The following is a 22,146-nucleotide window of genomic DNA, read 5'->3' as shown; positions in this document are numbered from 1 at the left end:
AAAGGACTTCCTGTGGTCAGGAATAAATCGTCTTGTTTACTCTATCACAGAGTTTTGGTCGTCACGTTCCACATGCCTCCTTTCAGCCTTATCTCACTGGATAGACAACATTACCTGGTTCCTCATCAGAATCAGACTAGGTTACTGCGAAGGGGACAAGTAAGGGGGAGGAATTGGTAAGAATTTCTTATGCTTACCAATAAGAATAAGGAATTCCCTATTCTCACTAAAGAGTAAAGATCAAGCTTCTACGAATAAGACGGATTGGGATATTTAAAATAAAATTGGCCTTTTTAGAGTAAGGAAAGTAAAAAGCTAAAACAACATGAAACACTCTGAGCATAAAAGTAAGACTTTAGGAAAATAAGGGGGATGGAAACAGAGATTCTTGGAGAGCCTTCTCCTGCCCGCTCTCTGAGGCCAGACTTTGTGCTTTTTTTACATGCCCAAAGGGAATAAATCCAAATTGCCAAAATGATCGTTTGTAGAGTGTATTTTACCGAGTATTTCATGAGCATTGAGGAGGAAGATTACATCACACACAGAAAGCTCGTCCATTTCAGTTACTTTAGAGGCACCTTACTTCCACAGTCTGCCTTTCTGTCTCCTTCCTTTCTTTGCCTCTTTCAGCCTCTGAAAAATGTCGTCTCTTTTGTCTTAAGGAATTTAACTCTTGCCCTCATGCTGGGCCTCCCACTCAACAACACACAGGTCCAGCATTTGACTAAGTATGGGCGGCCAAGCGTTCCCCATGCGTGGCCTCGAGGGCACCAGCTTGCTCGGCTTCTGGTCTACACTGTCCTTAGTAAATACCTTCTATGAAAAGAATCTGCCTCTTTGCCATAAGAATATTTCCCCCATGATTTTACACAGGAATGAAACAATAATACACATGACAAGGAAGGAATAGAAATTAAAAGACGAAAGTTTAAGAAGGATTTCTGGTAAGATTTCAAAAAGAAATTACAATGAAAACTGCAATAATTATATTGAAGTATGCAAGGAAATGAAGTTACAGAGGTATTGATATGAAAATAACAGAAAAAATATATCCATAACATTAAGGAGTCACCATAAAATAAAGCAAATAGAGAAATGAAAGCACAGTTGAAAGCAGGGCAATGACAGGAACATTCCCTGGGTTTCAGTAAATCCTGGAGCAGAGAGCAGATCCAGAGCCTCTTTGCACAGTTTATTCAGAGGTGGATTTTGCTTCTGCTTCGGTGATGGATTCATTGCATTCTTTAAGATACAATTCCTAGAATGAGATGCAGCCTTTCACTGACACAGCCCCGTGCTTGCAAACAAACCTAACCCCCCCCCCAAACTCCTTGTGTGTAATTGCTCCTGTCCTCTACCAAGAAAGTACAGGATTTTCCAGACAAAGTCAAATGTATACCTCACACTTGTGAAAAGTGAAGAAATTCTCCTCTCAATCCTGGGAAAAAAAAATTTGTTTCTCGTCCAAATATGGAATGCTACTTGGCAAGATGAGGAATAAAACAAAACCAAGACATTGAACAGTATGTGGGAAAATTAGCTTGTCTCAAGATCTTTCCCGCCTTTCCCCATCCAGATTAATTTATTTCTAGAAAGGTCCGCTCTCTGTGTTTATGCAGTTTCTCTTTGCCTCTCCCCACGTAGATACTTGGAGAAAAAACGACTGTGCTTTCCTCGGTTCTTCTTCGTCTCAGACCCTGCCCTTTTGGAGATCCTGGGGCAGGCATCAGACACACACACGATACAGGCCCATTTGCTGAATGTGTTTGACAACATCAAAACCGTCAAGTTTCATGAAAAGGTTTGCCTGATTCTAATTGCTGGCCTGCGCTTGCCATCTCTTAAACCTCCACTGTCTTTATGAAATAGCTCTCTGGTGTGTACAAAGGGTGACTTTCCTGTCCGTTCGTGCTCTCAGCTAGTGATTAAAGACGAACTTGGGGGCCCCATTTGCCTTCAGAATTGTGCGATTTCTTAATCTCCAAAGTGTAAATTTGGGTAACAACTAGTTTAAATATGATTAGGAATGCGTTGTGTGTGGCGTTCAGGGTTTTGCATGCCAAGCTAGCTGTTGAGAAATTCGACAAAACAAAGAAACCAATTGTTCAGAAAATAATGCCTTCACTAAACAGAATTACCACAGTGATTGGATTGTTTTAATCAGCTTTCAGAAGTTTTTGGCATGATCGCCGTCCCTGTTTCTCATCATGCTTGATTGAATCCTTTTTATTTTTTAACACTTCCAAGAAGTTTCTAGAATCATGGAGTTGTGGGGAACCCAAGAGAAGCCATTCAATGTGAGGATAACGCTATTGGCACGGCTGCCAGGAGACCTGCCTGATCCATCCCTTCACCCGCAGTTCCCTGAGAGAGTGACCCTTCTGGTTTGACAGTGTGTTCCGTTGTCCCCTGGGGCTTCCTGTAAACCCCTGGTGCCATTCATTTATTCATCCTAGCGTGCAGTTTGCACTTGCTGAGCAACCCCCGTGTGCCAATGGTGTGCGTGACACGGGAACACACAGGCCTTGGGGAACTGTGCTCAGGTGGGGTCCATCTAGAGCACAGTTGCTTCAGGGGTGGGCCTATTGCATTGCAAGCAATCGAAAGCCGGTCATGTAAGTTCCCGCCCCTGGGTATGTGCCAGGCATGGTGCTCGTCCTGGGGTTCCAAGGAAGAATTTATCATAATCAATACTGAAGTTGTTTTTATGCAGTGCAGCATTCGTCAGAAATTTGGCAATTAAACAGTTGATAATTATTGACTGGCTGTGCTTGTGTTAGGCGCAGAGAGCGTGGGAATGCTGTCAGGGAGCCTTCAGCTGGTGTCAGGGGTGTAAGGGACGGCTTCCTGCAGAGAGCATGGTGCTTGAACTGATGTTTTGAAGTGAAACATAACCAGGCAGGTGGGGAACTGGAACATGGCCCATTCAGAAGGAAGGGCAGGCACAGGGGTCTGAAGGTGCGGGCAACCCGGGCTGTCAGAAGTGTGGGTGTGTGGGGGATTGTATTGGTTTGCCAGGGTTACTCTGGATTGACAACAGAAATGTATTCTCTCACAGTTCTGGAGGCTGGAAGTCTGGTCTAAGATGTCGGCAGGGTTGGTTCCTACTGGAGGCTTTGAAGGAGGATTTATTCCATGCTTCTCTCCTAGGTTCTGGTGGCACTTGGCAACCCTGGATGGTCCTTGGCTTAGACACATGTCACGTTGACATCTGCCTATGTCTTCACATGATATTTTCCTTGTGTCTCTGTGTCTTAATTTCCTTCTACTTGTAAAAACACCAGTAGGTGTTTTTAGGGACCACCTTCATCTTAACTTGATGATACCTACAAAGACCCTATTTCCAAATAAGGTCCCATTCACAGGTACTGGGGCTTAGGACTTCAACATATATTTTGGGGGCACACATTTTAACCCATAAGAGGCGGTGATGAGCAAAGTGGAAAGGGGGAGAAGGAGACATGGACCAGATTCCAAAAGGCCAAGTGCATCACACTACGGAATTCCACTTCGTCCTGAACGTGACAGAAGGCGCAGGAGGTTTTTACACAGGGAATTGACCTGATTTGTGTTTCAGAAGGATGCTCTGGCTCAGTGTCAGAGGGAGAATAGAAGGGGGTGGGGGCATGGAAACCTGTGTCAGAAGTGATTGCACAGTTAAGATGGAAAAGTCTGAGCTGCTACAACAAAGCCTTGACGAAGGAGGGCGGGCAGAGAGGAAGGGAGGACAGTATGGACTTAGTGGTTTAAAATCATCGTTTCTTGTAGATCTACTGGATGTGTGTGTTGAAAGAGGTACTGAATTACACAGGAATTTCTCCCTGATGCTTTGCTCAAATCCTCCTGCACTGGGATTTCATGGTTCTAGAGGAAAGCTTCTCACCGTCTCCTTCTACAGTGAGGACAAATTAAACTTCCTCATTTTTAGCCACTGTTCATAGCAATTACGTCTTAAAATAAATAGCATTATTTTTTTTTGTTGTTTGTTCTTGCCATAATGTTTTCTACAACCAGGGGCAGATCCTGTTTTTGTGGGTCTTAACTCTTGTAAAAGGATAAATACAAATCTATGTTCAGGACTTGGAAAGGGACTGTGTAAGTGACAGGCCATGGAACTTCAGTCTTATGGGCTTCTTGGTAGACCAGGTCTGTCTACAACTAAGGAGGATTCATTAATACAGTCCTAAACTGGGGCCCAAGGGAACGATATTCCACTTACCAAAGAACAATAATGACTACAAACATTTGTATTTACTGGATAGTTTGCTTTATTTGATTTACTTGTCATGAACAGCCTGTGAAGTGGGTAGGGAAGCAGGACAGGCATGGTTTTTAATGGACTAGTTATAAGCAGGAAATTTAGTCTCAGAGATGTGTCCTCCACCATTGTGTGGTCAATGAGTGTCAGAGTAACATTTGAGCCTGTATTTTAGTATATAGGATGCTATTCTTGCGAGGCCATACTGCATGGAACCTGGGGTGAGAGGACCAGATGAGGAGCCGGGTTTGAATCAGAAAATGTTATGTGGCTCCAGGAGCTCCCTGGCACAGCATTTTCTACAGAATTGGACTTACCTGGTAAGGTGTTTGCATTGATCATATTGACCTGGACATTGTCAATGTCAACTTGGTAAGCTTGCCATGTGGATGACAGCTGTTACGGTGTCCCATTTCATTTGGGGGAAACTAGATGTTTTTTGATTATCACCTTTGTAGTGAGTATTTCTCTTAGAAAAGAAGCGTTCCCCTCTCAGGTATAGACTATTGGGAGTTGATTCAGTATTCCCTTTTAGATTTCATGGGTAACTACTTTTTGTTGGCTTGAAATTGATTTTATATCACCTTTTGCCTTTTATTTTATAATCTATAGCTTAACTTCCTTCGGGAAGGATAACATTGACAAGAGGGCAGCAGAGGAATTCATTCTTTATATGAATATAGCTGGTTTTTTTTTTTTTTTGGCTTCTACCACAGATCTATGATCGCATTCTGTCAATCTCCTCTCGAGAGGGTGAGACTGTTGAATTGGATAAACCTGTGATGGCAGAGGGTAATGTGGAAGTTTGGCTTAATTCTCTCCTAGAGGAGTCTCAGTCCTCCTTGCATCTTGTGATTCGCCAGGCAGCTGCACATATTCAAGAAACAGGTTTCCAGCTGATTGAATTTCTTTCTTCCTTCCCTGCTCAGGTCAGTGTATTGAAATTGGAAAGTATTTTCTACAGAATAGTCATTTTAGATTTCATACATTGTCTGTTGTAGGTTACACAACTGGCTATAATTTAAGACTGGACCAGAATTAAGATTTTCATGAGGATTTCTTAATATAGATAAACTTAAATGTTTCAGCTACAGATTATTTGGTTATATATATATATGTCTTACGTAGGTTTTATATACATGTTTTCTTTATATTTTTTAACCTAAAAGTTTTTTTCCTACTGAATCTCTTTAATAAATAAATCATAAAAAAGTACTGAGTGTATGCTTTGCCAGAAAGACAAGAAATATATTTTAGCATTAGAATGCAGAAAATGATGTTTTCTTAGCCATTATGATCAATAAAGATTTTGTGAGTATTTACCATGTGTAAACCTTGTGTTAGTTCAAGGAAAACAGGCTTAAGACATATTCTTTCCCTTCCAGTAACTTTAAGTCTATCTATCAAGGAAATATGACTTTAACAGTAAATGATTTAAAAATACAAGGAAAAAATTGTGGACACACGATGAGGCTGTATGTATGTAATTGCCAGGTGAACAGTATGAAAAGAATTTCCATAGGTTTCCAAACAATGAATCAAGTTGATGTAATCAAGAATGGCCTTACATTTGCATAATACTCACCATTATTTACTGTATTGTAATTTCTATTTAAATATATTAATATGCCATACACACTCATAAAGCCTTTTTTGTTTCCATAAGGTTGGATTATTGGGAATTCAAATGATATGGACACGGGATTCAGAAGAAGCCCTCAGAAATGCCAAGTTTGATAAAAAAATCATGCAGAAAACCAATCAGTCTTTTCTGGAGCTCTTGAACACATTGATAGGCATCACAACAAAGGATCTGAGTTCCATGGAACGAGTTAAATATGAGACTTTGATTACTATTCATGTGCACCAAAGGGATATATTTGATGACTTGGTAAATGCTTTATAAATACTATGGCATATACAGAAAAACAAATACTAGGTACTATCTGTGTTTACCCACTGGAATTGGTTTGAATGAATTCAAAGAAAAGGTTAGATTCAGGCAAAAGGTCATCTTCATGATTAGACATTGTTGGTCAGATTTTCTTTTTCGGTCTTCAACTGAAATTTCAGTCCCATTTCGATGATCTCTGCTAAGATGTTATTGAGCAATTTGACTTCATTTTAAAAATTCTTTATGCGATCATCATTAACACTAAACTGCCAGGTAGCATCCTGAAAAAGCTTGCATTTGTCTTGTGCTCCTATAAGTTAGTAGTTAAGGATTACCAATTTATTATTATAGAAAAATAAGTAACACTGCTGGTAGAGTGGCTTTGTGCTTCCTCTAAGGCTTTTGATAAATCCTATCTTTAACAAGTTTTGCTACCTTTTATTTCTTTTTTTTTTTTTTTTTTTTTAAAGATTTTATTTATTTATTTGACAGAGAGAGAGACAGCGAGAGAGGGAACACAAGCAGGGGGAGTGGGAGAGGGAGAAGCAGGCCTCCCGCCGAGCGGGGAGCCCGATGCGGGGCTCGATCCCAGGACCCTGAGATCATGACCTGAGCCGAAGGCAGTTGCTTAACCAACTGAGCCACACAGGCGCCCCTGCTACCTTTTATTTCAATGATTGCCAGTGGCCTTTCCTAATATGGTTGGCGACATTCAGGGGTCATGCAGATTTTTGCCTTTAAAGAGAGGACAGAGTGGCAAACAGAGTTTAGTAGCTATAGAAGACAGGAAGTGTGAAAAGAAATGAAATTTGTCCTCTACTCTAAAATAGAGCATTAGATAAGAGGCAAGAAGGTCTTATTTTCATAATAATTTGCTGGATCGTGTCTCACCCCATTATGTAAAAAAGATCATAAAAGATTGGTTCTGATGTGTTGGGAAGAAGCTCTTTCAAGCTGCTGTGTTCTAATCTCCTCTCTTAACAGTTAAGCACACCATTTGCTTCTCTGAGAATTAAAGGGCTCTGGATAATTTTAGATTTATTATTTGTCAAAGAAAACTGATTAAAAGGGCTTAAAATTTTGGTTAAAAAGTTCAGGCAAAAGTATTGCTGGACAATAACCTGCCATTTAGATGTTAGATATTTTGGCCTGCTGCAAATCCTAGGAAAAATAATGAATGGATTAGAAAAAAACAACCCAACAGTGTACCTTGTCATAATCGTAATAGATGCCTTTTTCCCAGTGAGATTGTTTGATTCTGTCTTTGTATGCCAAAACGTGTTTTTTGTAGATGATACTTTTTATGGTTAGGACTGTAGTATGGGCATTGAAGGGTGCGACCTGAGAAATGGAATATCTTACTGTTAAAATATGTCCTACTATTTAAATTGGTGGGCACAATTAAGGATTTCTCTTGAATTTTTCTATTCCCGTATCTTCTAAAGTATCCTTTCTGCTGATCAGTAAATGAATGGGTTGGATGGTGATGTAGTTGACGTCTCTGAACCAGTTGGTTTGTCTCTGAGTTCCATTTGCATCCCATTATGATCTACATGAATGCTAATGTGCATATTTAATACGTGGTTCTCATCTCAACTTTAACATATATCTTTTGCATTTCAGTGTCATATGCATATCAAGAGCCCTACAGATTTTGAGTGGCTGAAACAGTGCAGATTTTATTTTAATGAAGATTCTGACAAGATGATGATCCACATCACAGATGTGGCTTTCATATACCAGAATGAATTTTTAGGCTGCACTGACAGGCTTGTCATAACTCCACTCACAGACAGGTGATGGAAGGATTCTGTGATTCCACAACCTCTCTCCCTCCGCCCCCTCCCTGACATTTTTATTCTCTTGAGTTACTCAGGGGATTTCTGCTTAATGTCTCTTTAGGGTTTAGAGGCTCTTTTATACCAAAGTCTTTGAAATTCAGTATTTTTAGCTTTATACATGGGTCTTTGCTTGGGATTTAGGTTTGTGACTGAAATGCTTTGCTTCCTTTGCTTTCATTCTTAGACAGGCCAAGTTTAAATGACCTCAGTGGACATCAGATGGGCAAGAAAAGGAATTAATTGCCGTGTATCAATAAGTGCAAATCACAGTTGGCCTTGAGGCCTGCTTTGGGGACAGTGGCACCTGCTGTTATTAGAGACAGTTCAGATGTTTTTTTAGCAGGAAAGAAATTGAGTATCAATACAGGTGAAAAGTGATGGGGAGGACGGTGGCCTGGACATCTGGCACTCTTAGTTGTCCTCTGCTTCTTATGCAGCAACTGTGCTGACCAGAGGCTCCTTGCACCTTCCCAAGACTCAGTTTCCTCATCTGTAAGATGAACGAGGCTCCAAGCATCCTTCCACAGCTGATAGTCTGTAATTCCCTTAGTCCCTTTTGAACTTCGGGACATCCACTAATTGTGCAGATGCTCTGTTCGGGGATGCACTGAATACCTGTTTTGGACAAAACGACCTGAGTGCTAAAATCAGTATTTGGCCTAAGTAGAAGCTGAAGTTGAATCTCATTCATTTTCATGAAGTGAAGCTCGGGGCTATTCGATTAAAAATATTATCAGACAAAACGGAAAAGTTTGACATAATAACCCTGTTACTCCTGTGCTGCTCGGCTGTTCCTTCCGCTCATTCATGATGCTAAATGCAGTGCTGACTTTCAACGGAGAGATTGTATTGTCACGCTCCCCCTCTCCATCCTCTTTCCTAGTCCTTCTAATTGCCTGGATTGAAGATGATTTACACTGGATGTGCTCGGACGTCCCTTTGAAGTGTTTGTCTTTGTTCTGAAGTGCAGAGGTGGCTAATCACAAAATGTGACATTTTCCTTGAAACGTCTGTGGGTCAGGCAGTGATCTCCCACCTTCTGTCTTCTCAGAACGCACCCCCCCAGCGCTCCCCTCCCTCCCTCTCTGGTGAAGATCACCTTTCCTGTTTGCGGGGGAAGGTGCTGTCCCAGGAGAGACCACGCCCCCCAAGTCTGCTGACCGGGGTGCCTGCCCTCGTGCACTCAGCTCTCCGGATGGACCTTCTATGGGGCCCTCAAAAGCCAACATCTCCATCAACAGTGCTTTTCTCTCTGGGAACATCATCAGTTTCCACCTCCGGCTGGATCATTCTCATCAACTTACAAATCTGCTGTAATCGCTACCAGAAAGAAAATCCTACAGCAAACCCTCTGGGTTTCTTCCCATTTCTGGGCTCCCATCAAAACTCCTCAGAAGCACCTGTTCCTTTTCTCCTATTTTATTTTGAATTCACTCCAGTTCAGCTCTGTATTCGGTTTCTGTTGGTCCCATAACAGGGCACCACAAATTTGGAAGGTTGAACAACACAAATGGATGATTCAACAGTCTGCATGTTAGCAGTCTGACATGCGTCTTCTTGGGCTGACAGCAGGGGTCAGCAGGGCTGTGCTCCCTCCTGGAGTCTGTAAGGCAGAACCCACTTCCTGTGCTTTGAGGTCGTTGGCAGAATTCTTTTCTTGGCCGTGGAGGGCCCACGGCCTGTTTCTTGCTGATTGTCAGCTGAGGGCTGTCCCCAGCTTTGGGAGGCTACAGCGTTCCTTGGTTCATGACCCCGTCCTCCAACTTCACAGTCAGCAGTGGTGGGCTGAGACCCGTTTGTGCATCGACTCTCTCCTCTGTCTTCAGTCCTGTGTCTGACCCAGGCTTCTGCCTCTCTCCTCCCTTCTGAAGGACTTGTGAGATTAGATTGGGCCCACCAGGTAATCCAGGATAATCTCTCCTCATGAGGCCTTTGACATTATAGCTGCAAAGTCCCGTGAGTCATTCGAGGGAACCTATTACAGGTTTCAGGGGTTAGAACGTGGATCTCTCTGGGGGGCCGTTACGCTGCCTCTCACACTCTCTGCCCTCTCTGGGAAGGTGCCATGCAGATTTTCATGTTGCTCAGTGCACTGGTCATTATTCATTCTCATCTTTCCCCACCCATCAGACAGCACAGGTTTGCACAGGTGAGCACTCTCTTCTTTTTGATCCACTTTCTCCACACAGCTTCCAGGACACCACGCTCTCCTGGCTCTTCGTACTCTTCCGGTTGTCCTTTCATACCCCTTCTTCTGGCTCCTCTTTATCGTCCTGGTCTAAACGTAGAACACGCCAGGACTCTTGTCCATCTATGTTCACTGCTTAGGTGATCTCATGTGGCTTTCAGTGTCGTCCAGATGTGGACTCCCCGGGGCCTTTCCCCTGCCCGCAATCCGGGCCTCTCCCTTGAACTCCAGACACATATATCCACTTGCCTGTGCAATGTGTTCACTTGGATGCGTGCAGGGAATTTACACTTACCATGTTTGATCATCCCCCTGCCTTCCTGTAGTCTTCCCCATCTTAACAAATGGTGATTCCATCCTTTGGTTGCTCAAGCCAAAATCCTTGGAGCATCCTTGATGCCTTCCTTTTTCTCTTGCTTCATTATCCCATCTATCATCAAATTTGCTCAGCACCATTTTCAGAATTCATCCAGGATGTGACCACCTCTTTGCTGTTGTCATGCTGCTCCAAGCCACCATGATCTCTAGCCTGGATTATTGCAATAGTCTTTTAACTGGTCTGTCTGCTTCTGCCATTGAGCCCCATGGAGTCTATCCTCAATTCAGACACTGGGATATAAGTCATATTCTGTCACCTCTTTGCCACAGTCCCTCCATTGTCTTTCTATCTCACCCAAAATAAACACCGATGTCCTCATGTTGGCCTGCAGGGCTGGGCAGGATCTGGTTCCAGCTATTTTTCTGTTTCTTTTTCCTCATTCAGCTCCAGCCACTTGCTCCTTGGCTGTTCCTTGAACAGCACGCTCTTGCTTCAGAGCCCTTGCACTTGCTGTCCCCTTGACCTGGAATTCTTTTTCCCTTTAGTTCTAGCATAGCTTGCTTCCTCACCTCCTTCTGGGCTCTGCTCACATGTCACCTCAGAGGGGTCTTCATACCCCCCACATGAAGTAGTGATCCCCACATCTCTTGCCCTCCCAACCAGCTTTATTGTTTCTGTTTCTTACTTTTAAATAACTTGTTTCCTTCCTTTAGGATGTCAGCTAAAGAGCTGACATGGACTTCCCATGATTTATTTACTATTCCTAGAATAGTGCTATCACATTATAGGTGCTAAATAAGCATTTCCCAAGTGAACGCAAGAAGTGTTTATTTTCAGAGTCACATCTTTGTGGTGAAAAATTTAAATAGTACAGAAGGACATATAGTTGAAAGTATGAGAGTAAATTTTTTTTCTGTTTTTTAAAAACAACAGTTTATTTCCTTTCCTTCTAGAAATGTCTAGTGCTTGTGTGTCCAAATTCCTTTTAATTTTTACATGTGGGTATCAGATTATACAAAATTCTCTGCAGCTTAATTCTTTCACTATGTTCATTGTCTTGTACATCTTTCTGTACCAAAAAAACTTGAGAACTTTAAGAGCAAAGTAGGTATCTGTAAGTATATAAATAGAAGTGATTCCAAAGTTTGTCTTAGCCTGTCTTCCCCTAAATGTTCATTTGCTTATTTTCTTTATCTTGATTATGGGAGAAGTGAGTCACCCCCCCTTTTTTTTTTGTCAGTCACTGGGATTTCAAAGCGAGCTTTGCTGCCCTTTACAGAAGAACTCCTCACTAAAATTAATACTTAAAAAATCAAAGACCAGAGGCATTGATCTTCTTGTCAGTCTTTTGCTCATTGCCCTGTGGAAATTCAACAATGTTGGCAGCTTTAGTCTCTGGGAAGTTCACCATCAGGTGGATGGAGCTGCTGATATTCCGGATGATAAAATAGTTGTTCTAATTTGCTAAGAACATACAGCGCCTTTCTCTGAAAGCTCATGGTGTTTTTCGTCCTTCCTTCCACTCTGGGCACAAGTCATCCCTACTACACTGTCACTCAGGCAGAGGGCCGCAGAAATCAAAGGCTGGTAGAAGCTTCTCATCTGCTTGATAAGAAATGTAGATAGGTCTAAACAACATGCGCCTTTCTCCCAAGTATTCTCACAGCTTCCGTGAGTCACACTTGCATGTCGAGCCCTGGACTCTGCCCTCAACAGCTGTGTGGTCTTGGCTAAGACACCTCACCTTTCTGATTCCCTCCTTTTGGAATCACTGTGTGGACTAGAGGTGATGGATGTAGGTACCCAGGCCTGGCACCCAGTAAATGTTAGTCATTATTATCGTTGCTATGACTCTGGTTTCTCTTAATCATCAATAACACGTTCTTTATCAGTGTTTCCTTTTGTTTCTCCTTAAGTATGTTCTATAATCAGAGTCCATAACTAAACCAAAGAAAAGAAAAAAGAAAAGTAAGTTCCTGATGTCTGTACCATCATTGCCTTAGGAGATTTTTTTTTTTTTTTAGCATTTTAGAATCAATACTGTTTAAGAAAGGAGCTGGAAACACTATGAATGTTGGTGATGGATTTGCTTAAATTGAGTGCCATCATAAGACCTGGGTCATGGGGTTGGTCGTTGTTGGTTTAGCATGATGGTCACATTCTACATCTCTCTCTCTCTTTTTTCTTAAATCTCTTGGTGTGATGGACAGGAAGGAATACAATTTAATTTAATTTAATTTAATTTTATTCATTTTTTAAGTAGGCTACATGCCTAACTTGGGGCTTGAACTCACAACCCTGAAGTCAAGAGTCACATGCTCCATCAACTGATCAAGCCGGGTGCCCACACATTGTGATCTCTAATCCCAGTAGCTGTTGGGAGAGGAGGAACTGATAAGACTTTACAGCTGGGCTGGCACAAGACATTTATTTAATAAGCATTCATAGAGTACTAGGTGCCAGGGTTTAGGTAAGTAGTTGGAGGTACAAGTGTGAACTAGACCCTGTTCCTGAGAGCAGAGACCTCAGGGCAGTCTGCTGGCGAGACAGAAAGCTGCAGAACTCGTCAGTAAAGCACATAAAAGTCCAAACCCTGTTCCTGAATGATGACATTTTTGAAATCAGCCAAGAGACTGGAAAGGAAAGTAGGAAAGGGAGGAGGAGAGGTACACATACATCTAGAATACTCGGGAGCGTCACGTGAACATGGACATGAAGATCCATGCTTGTCTCTGAAAGGCAAGTCCTAGAGGAGTCTGGGTGCCAGCCTAGCAGCTTGGGCTGAACCCCATCAAGCGGAGGAAGGAAGGGATCAAGCTCCGGGCTTGCCCACTTATTTTTCATGTAAGTAGGATGCCTTTAAGGCACCTTAACAACTTGCCGCTGCTTCGGTTCAAATATAGACCCAAATGATCCCAGTTGTAAAGAAGGGTTTGCAAGACAGAGTAGCTGGGTGGCCAGAGTTCCCAGAGATTTACTGGCGGGGTGGACATGTTCTAGAACTGGGCAGCTTGAGGGTGTGCTGCTAGACAGGTAAGCTCGAGTCTTGGCTCTGCCGCCACAATCCCGAGAAAAGGAATCCCATCTCTGTGAGCCTTTCCCCTTATCTGTAAAATGAGGAAAACAACAGTACTTCCCTGCAGGGTTCTCTGGGCTTCCGTGAGATCATGTAGGTGGGGCACATCCTGTTAACTATTATTACTGAGACTGTTCTGCCAGGGATAATGGAAGTGCAAGACGAGAAATAAAACCTTGAATTAAAAGGCAAAATCAAAGTGAGCTTGGGTGTCCTCCTGAGTTTATACCTACTTTGTCTTCTCCATATCCAGGCTCTGTATACATTCAGGGCGAAGTCATTTACTAGCCTTTTTTAGGAACACACTTTCGATAAAATACAGACTCCAGAGGACCTCCAGTTGGTGTGCTCACTGTTTATTTCCACCCTTCATGCTGGATGATCACTTTATATCCTTTGAAATATTTTTCAAGTCCCGATGAATGCTTTATAGAGTTCAGCCACAGGAAAGCCCTAAACTGCATCACTTTATAGATGACCTCCTTTGACAACACAGGGTGGTGCTGGGGGATCAAGTAATTCATCAGAGAGTTATCAGGTTAGTTTTTCCTTCCCAGGCATTCTTGTATTTTCTTACCAGAATCTGTTATTTGTTAATATCATACAGTAAGAGACAGTAGTTGCTCCCAGAAATAGATCGAAGGTGTGACTATTTAGCAATGTGTGATTCAGATCTTAAATCTCATGTCCCCAAGTACATCAAATTCTTCATTAGATTCAAAAGGGGATTAATCTTTTTTTTAAAAAAGATTACTTGAGGCAGGGAGAGGGAGAGGGCAAGAGAGAATCCCAAGCAGCCTCTACGATGAATGTGGAGCCCCACACAGGGCTCGATCTTACGAACCTGATATCACAACCTGAGCCAAAACCAAGAGCTGAATGCTTAACTGACTGCACCACCAAAAAGGCGATTAATCTCATGGTTTCCAATCTGTTCCATAGATTGGAACATGCTGGTAGGTTTTTGTGAAAAAGTTGCCAAGTAAGTTTTGGAAATGCTGTGTACTATTTTTCATACTTGGAGAATCTTACTATACATTATCATGAGAAAGCCCATTGAACCTTTTTAAGAATTTTCAAACTTATTTGGCCGTAGACCATCCCCTCCATTTTTACACATGTTAATATCCATAAGGAAAGCACATGTTAGGATGCAGTTTGGGAAATGTTATGTAGGGACAGTGGCTTGAGTTTTCCATTTTTAAATCTCATGCAAGTTTCATTTTACTGTGATGTCTCAGAAGCGTCTTCTAGGTGCTGGTGGTATGGTTCTAGTGATGTCTCTATTCCTCAAGGTGTTACATCACATTGGCTCAAGCTCTGGGAATGAGCATGGGAGGAGCTCCCGCTGGACCTGCAGGAACAGGGAAAACAGAAACGACTAAAGATATGGGACGTTGTCTTGGAAAATATGTTGTGGTTTTCAATTGTTCTGACCAGATGGATTTCCGAGGCCTTGGGCGGATTTTTAAAGGTGAGGGTTACAGTTTTGACTTGATGAAAAATTTAAGCTAAGGTGGAATATCTTGTTAAGATTTATTTTTCAACCATTGGCTACATTGTAGTGTCATTTTTCAGCTTTGTGCAACTTTTTGGAAACTATGAATCTCACTGGTGTTGTGTGGATCAAATGTCAACATCACTTGCCTTCCCAATGTTCCTTCATCCCTGCAGGTTGGCTGTTTCCAGATAAAGTACCACATGGTGAATTATTTTGGGGGCACTCTGTGCATAGTCTGTTTGTTCAAGTTTATTTTTGAACAGACTCATCTCTGGCTTGTCTTGGCAGCTGCAAAATGCCCTTTTCCTCGGCTTTTCAAAATTATATACTAATTGGATTTTCTATTTAATTTCCCTTTGAAGGACTGGCACAGTCTGGATCCTGGGGTTGTTTTGATGAATTTAACCGTATCGATTTACCAGTTCTGTCAGTGGCAGCCCAGCAAATTTCCATTATTCTGACATGTAAAAAGGAGCGGAAAAAGTCTTTTATTTTTACCGATGGAGATAATGTGACTATGAACCCTGAATTTGGACTTTTCCTGACCATGGTAAGGAACCACAGGAAGAGCTACTGAATGTCAGCCTTCTTATCACAGCTTTCATGCCTTGCCCAGGTCTTTGTTTTCATGAATGGAAATTGGGATGGTAATTTTAACTCCTGTGTGAAAGCCAGTGGTGTTAAACAAAACTCATCTTAGTAACTTGTGATGTTGTCTCTCCGGTTAAAGGGAGAGTATGGTATGAAAATGAGTTCTGCGGTTGCCAGTCCAGATTCGTTGCGTGTGCATGATGAATCTGTTGCTGTCGCGCTGACGGGTGTGTGTTGCCCCATGACTTGTCATTCACCTGTGGTGTTTATTTCCTGTGTAGAACCCTGGCTATGCCGGGCGGCAGGAGCTCCCTGAGAACTTGAAGATTAACTTCCGCTCTGTGGCCATGATGGTGCCCGACCGGCAGATTATCATAAGGGTGAAGCTGGCTAGTTGTGGCTTTGTTGACAACATTGTTTTGGCCAGGAAGTTTTTCACACTCTACAAGCTGTGCGAGGAGCAGCTTTCTAAGCAGGTGTGAGGTTCTGGAAGGCTCTCTGAACTTGGGCCTTCTTAGTTCTTCTCTTCCGTGAAATTTGCTCATTTTGAAAAATTGTTGACTGGGGCTGTCGGCAGATTACCTTATTGATACAAAGTAGAAAGCCATGCCATTACAAAATTAATTTTATATGCGTATTTTTCTTAAGTGCATTTAAATGAATTAATATTTGCAGCATAAGAAATGAAATAAGTACTTTCAGAACTGATTTAAGAGCCAAAGAATTATAAATATGAATATTTGCTCTTTATCCCACCTGTACATTAATCATAATATGTGTTGTGTGTCCTCATGGTTTTCAGGAACCTCTCAATCATTGCTCTTCTCACTTCCAAGCTCCCTAATGTAGTGGGCCACACCTTGCTAATAATAGGCTGTTTTATCTATTGTAACTTCTTAAAAAATTAATTTCTTATTTTTATAATTTAAATTCAATTAATTAACATATGGTATATTATTAGTTTCAGAGGTAGAGTTCAGTGATTCATCTACTGTAACTTTTTTTTTTTAAAGATTTTGTTTATTAGAGAGAGAGAGCATGAGCAGGGGTGAGGGAGAAGCAGAGGGAGAAGCAGGCTCGACAGGGTGCTCCATCCCAGGACCCTGGGATCATGACCTGAGCTGAAGGCAGACGTTTAACCGACTGAGCCACCCAGGTGCCCCTCATCTACTGTAACTTCTATCATAACTTTTTTGCTTGTTTCCTGCACTGTTTAGAGTAGCAAGTTCTGACATCTTGCAGTTTTGCAGTTAAGAGGCATGAAATTAATCCTATATTACTTTTGTATGAGTTATCTGTTGCTGGGTGACCATGGTCTCACAAACATACCAGCTTAAAACAATACACAGTTTATTATTTCATGGTTTCTGTGGGTCAGGAGTGCTGGTACATCTTGGCTGGGTCCTCTGCTTAGAGTGTAACAAGGCTTCAGTCAAGTCTTGGCCCTGTGCTTGACTGGGGGAGGATTTACTTCTACGCTCACTCCGGTTGTTGGCAGAATCCTGTGCTTGAGGTTGGAAGACTGAGGGATTCAGTTTCTTGCTGGCTGTCAGCTGGAGAAGGCTGCACCATCAGTTCCCGCGGGCTGCGTGCTGTTCTCTGCCACATGGCCGCTTGCCTTCTCAATGTCCGCGAGGGAAAGAGGTTCCAGCAAGATGACTGCGACAGTTTTGTATTAGGACTCTCCAGAGAAACAGAACCAATAGGATATATACATATATACCTATAAAGAAATTTATTATAAGGTATTGGCTCACACACTTATGTAGGTAGAGGAGTCTGATGATCTGTTGTCTGTAAGCTGGAAACCAGGAAAGATGGGGGTGTAGTTTGAAGGAATGATAGTGTAGATTCTAGTCCAAGTCTGAAGGCCAGACAACCAGGAGCATTGAGGACAGGAGAAGGTCGATATCCCAGCCCAGCAGTAGGGCAGAGTGAGTGAATCCAACCTTCCTCTGCCTTTTTGTTCTATTCAGGTCTTCCATCGGTTGAATGGTGCCCGCCCATGCTGGGGAGGGCCATCTTCTTTACTCAGTCCACCAGTTCAAATGCTAAGGTCTTCTAGAAACTCGTTTACAGACACATTCACAAGTAATGTTTGATTAGCTACCTGGGCTTCCTGTGGCCCACTCAAATCGTAAGTAATGTGACCACAGAATCACATATACACAATCACATATGACCTGTCACCTTTGCTGTATTGTATTGGTTAAAGCAAATCACAGGTCCTACCACACTCAAGGGGAGAAGATCGTACAAGGGGAAAAGATCCTACCAGGAGGTGGGGATCATGCCACAGATTGTTAGGACATATAAATAATAATTACCACAGGCATACGCTAAATAATAATACACTAAAATAAGCATAAAACTATAACACGAATAAAACCTCCTAACATATATGACTTTGATCCCTCTCTTCACTCTCCCTTCCATTCCCAACATCTTTGACTCTAGATTATTTTTTATATCCCTAGCCTCAATTAAATTACATTCTCACTAAAAACATTCTTGGTTTCTTCTGCTTATTGCAGCCTTTACTCACCCATTCTTTTTCCTCTGTCAAAGAAGTATTTTCCCATGCTGTTTCTTGCATGTAGAAAACTCCCACATCACTGACTCCTGTCTTCTTCTCTACTATTTCATTTCTATTTCCTTCATGCCCACAGCCCTGCTCACAGGGTTATTGTCCGACGAAATCAGTCAATACGCCCAAAACAGTTGGTCCCGTGCTGGTCTCTGGGTGAACATTCTGTGAATCTTACTTCATGCCCACAGATTTAACTGGGTCCAGTTCCAAGAAGTTTTCCTTAATTAATTCCACACACCAGCACTTTCAAGTCATTGTTACTTTTTGGTGAGTTTGCTCACATTTTTATCATGTTACCTCTATTAGGATTTAAACTCCTTGAAGGCAGGAACTCGATCTGAATATTTTTCTGGGCTCCATCCTCCAAATGATGAGTATGAAGTGATGCATACTACTGCAGTTACCTTAGCAGATAATTGTTTTTTTTTTTCACGTGGTAAAACATATATAACATTAAACCTACCACCTTAACCATCTTGAAGTGTACAATCAAGTAGTGTTAAGTATATTCACAATGCTATGAAACAGATCTCCATAACTTTTTCCTCTTGCAAAACTAAAACTCTATACCCATTAAGCAGCAATTCCTCTCTTACTCTTCCCCTCGGCCCCTGGTAACCAACATTCACTTCTTGTTTCTATGCATTTTACTACTTTAGATACCTCATGTAAGGGGGGTCATACAGCATTTGTCTTTTTTGACTGGCTTATTTTGCTTAGCATGAGCCTCAAGGTTCATCCATGGTGTAGGAGGTGACAGGATTTGGTTCCTTTTTATGACTGAATAACATTCCATTGTATGGATATGCCACATTCTTTTCTTACATTCATCTGTCCACCGGCATTTGAGTTATTTCCACTCCTTGGCTACTGTGAATGCTGTTTCTGTGAACATGGGTGTGCAAATATCTTTGAGATCCTGCTTTCAGTTATTTAGATATATCCCCAGAAGTGGGATTTCTGGATCATATGGTAGTTCCATTTTCAGTTTTTTGAGCAACTGCCATACTGTTTTCTATAGTGGTTGGATAATTTGGGGCACCAGGGTGACTCGGTTGGTTGAGGGTCCGACTCTTGATTTCAGCTCAGGTTATGATCTCAGGGTCATGGGATCGAGCCCCACATCAGGCTCTGTGCTCAGTGAGGAGTCAGCTGGAGATTCTCTCTCTTCCTCTCCCTCTGCCCCTCTCCCTGCTCACACAAGCTCTTTCTCTAAATAAATAAATAAATAAAATCTTTAAAAAATTTATAGTGGTTGGATAATTAGTTTTTAATTATTCACTGTGATGAAATTTGGCATGCTCGAGCTTTTATAAATATATTTCAAGGGAATAACAAAGCTGGGGGCTTGGCTTTCTGATTTGTCCTTATTCTTATGTAATCCTAGAATATAGCTACTTTTCTTCTTCCTTAATACCTTTGTCTTTTTCCTATCAGTATATAAATATATATATATACTCCTGGTTCAGAATTTTAGCTTTAGAGATATGAGGAAATTTTTCTATGGATGTCTGATTAAGAAGAGGCTCAGGGGGATGCATATACTCCAAGAGGAAGTTTATTCCTTTCTCCCTGTCAAGATATATTTATTAGTTCTGATCTAAGAGCTTAAATTAATGATCATATATGAGAGAACTCTTTTGGATCTTTTCTATTTGCTCCAAAAGTATATTGGTAAAAATTTATTGCTTCGCTAGCTGTACAATTTTTTCTAAAGGAAAATTAGTGTTTGTTCATTATTGTGACTAGGTCTTTTGTCAAATTTGTAGTTTTCATGCACAAGTTAATATTGAAAATAAGCCCTGTGTACTTCACATGCTTCAGGTACATTATGATTTTGGTCTGCGGAACATTCTGTCAGTTCTGCGAACCTTGGGGGCGGCAAAAAGAGCCAACCCTTTGGATACGGAATCAACGATCGTCATGCGCGTTCTCCGAGACATGAATCTTTCTAAACTGGTAAGATTCACGGGTGGAAATGTTCCACCCACTTAAATAGCAGTGAACTAAGCACAAATGAGATTTAGAAATATTTATTTAAAATACTCATTTAAAAATGCCTAATTATCAGCTAAAAGCGCTGGAAAGCATAACTTTAAATTAGACTTTTTTGGGAATTATTTTTTGCGGTAACTCATATCTAGTCTAACATATGCCTATTTCCATAGAATTGAAATGGATTTTTAAAAATCCACATGTTAAGTTTCCAAATACCTTGAAATACTTTTGGGTTTTAGAGCTAAAATCTCACCTTCTTTAAAGTCTGTAGAGCCCAGCAGGAAATTATATGTAAATTTAACAAGTGTGTAATAATTTCACACTCTTTCATTTCACAGTAGAGACTGAAAATCAATTGTTCATTATCAGCGAATCTATGTACAGGGTGACAGAATGATATATTTTTATTTTAAAATAAAAATGTGAGGCAAATTCCAATTCATGAATTTGTTACTATCTCTTATTTAAATTATTATTTTCTTAAATTTAAATTAGAAATTGTAGGTTATGTCATAACTCCCCAAACTGGTGATTTTATGGGGAGGTTGTTCTGTAGGCAATATTTTTCCTTTCATCTGCTTCCTTCCATTTTCCTCTTCTTCCTCCCATTCCTCTCCCCCTTTTCTAAAAATAATTTTTAACTTATGGGTAACATGAGGAAAATATTCCTCAACTTCGGTGAAGGTGGTATTTTATTTATTAACAGTTATGATAAAATAATTTGGTATGTCAGCATTTTCAGTTTATCTGTACATTGCTATGATCGTGCCAAAGTAGTCAGTCTGGTTCCCTTTCTTTTCTCTTTTAGATTGATGAGGATGAACCCTTATTTTTGAGTTTGATTGAAGATCTCTTCCCAAATATTCTTCTGGACAAGGCAGGTTACCCTGAACTGGAAATGGCAATCAGTAGACAGGTAATATATTTCTCAGGGCATCCAGTACTATGTCTCTCTCATCGGAATTTCATGGGAGTCAAGTGGCGCTGATGTATTCCAAATCTGTGGTTCCAAGGACAGCACCCAGGGCTGTGGCCCGTGTTTTAGGAGAGGCTGTTGAACACCTCGAGCTCCTCGAGCCAGGGGGGTCTCCTACCATCCTGCAGCCACATGTCTAGTTGGCCATGTGCTCGGGGTCCCATTATTGACGGAAACCATTCCACACCAGATTCTGAAATGAAATATAATAAGTGAACGGGATGAGTGGGGCTCAGCTGGCTGCCTCGCCTTTCTCGGCTTGGCTTTGACTGTGATCCTGGTGTTTCCATGTTGCTTTGATCTCTGGATTCCTGCCCCCGAGTGTCATTCACAATGATCTCATGAGGCTCCTCACTTGTCATTCTTTTCCCCCAGGCCCAGGATCACTTGTGATTTCTTCCTGGGCCTCTGGGGGATCTACCACATTATGTGTATTATTAGGTGTCTGGATTTCCCATGACACTTGGTAGAGCTTTGCTTTTTTATAGTTTTCCTAGGAATGAAAATGAACCATGTAAAGCTTGTGCCTCGGTTTCTTTTCCTACAAGGAAGAGTTTGGAAAAAAAATTTTATAGAAGTGGCGATAAGCTCATATTTATAAAATACATTTTAATTCTTTGAAGATATTTGTTAACAAAAATCAAATATGGTAGTATTTAATGGATCTTTTCCTTTTAAAAATCAGTATATAAAAATCTTAATCTCCAGAGCACCTGGGTGGCTCAGTCGGTTAAGCGTCTGACTCTTGACTTTGGCTTAGGTCGTGATCTCAGGGTCCTGAAATGGAGCCCTGCTGGGCCTGTGCTCAGGAGGAGTCTGCTTGAGATTCTTTCTTTCCTTCTCCCTCTGCCACCCCCTAAAATAAAGAAATAAAATCTTAAAAAAAATCTTAATCTCCTGATCAGGTAAGAGTG

The 22,146-nt window shown here is 41.4% G+C and overlaps 1 protein-coding gene across 1 annotated transcript in view; it reads left to right on the top strand.

Annotated features, from left to right (window-relative positions):
• Positions 1-22,146, top strand: part of DNAH5 (dynein axonemal heavy chain 5) — a 216,419-nt gene that overhangs the window by 69,212 nt on the left and 125,061 nt on the right. Inside the window, exons 32-40 of the mRNA XM_078066500.1 lie at positions 1,645-1,801; positions 4,975-5,187; positions 5,925-6,149; positions 7,776-7,948; positions 14,872-15,050; positions 15,440-15,627; positions 15,950-16,144; positions 20,083-20,217; positions 21,065-21,172. Of these exons, the coding sequence (XP_077922626.1) occupies positions 1,645-1,801; positions 4,975-5,187; positions 5,925-6,149; positions 7,776-7,948; positions 14,872-15,050; positions 15,440-15,627; positions 15,950-16,144; positions 20,083-20,217; positions 21,065-21,172 (1,573 nt within the window). The remainder of the gene's footprint in view (positions 1-1,644; positions 1,802-4,974; positions 5,188-5,924; positions 6,150-7,775; positions 7,949-14,871; positions 15,051-15,439; positions 15,628-15,949; positions 16,145-20,082; positions 20,218-21,064; positions 21,173-22,146) is intronic.

Source organism: Halichoerus grypus, chromosome 2, assembly GCF_964656455.1.
Source record: "Halichoerus grypus chromosome 2, mHalGry1.hap1.1, whole genome shotgun sequence".
Lineage (NCBI taxonomy): Eukaryota > Metazoa > Chordata > Mammalia > Carnivora > Phocidae > Halichoerus > Halichoerus grypus.
This window is presented reverse-complemented; position numbering and strand designations above follow the sequence as displayed.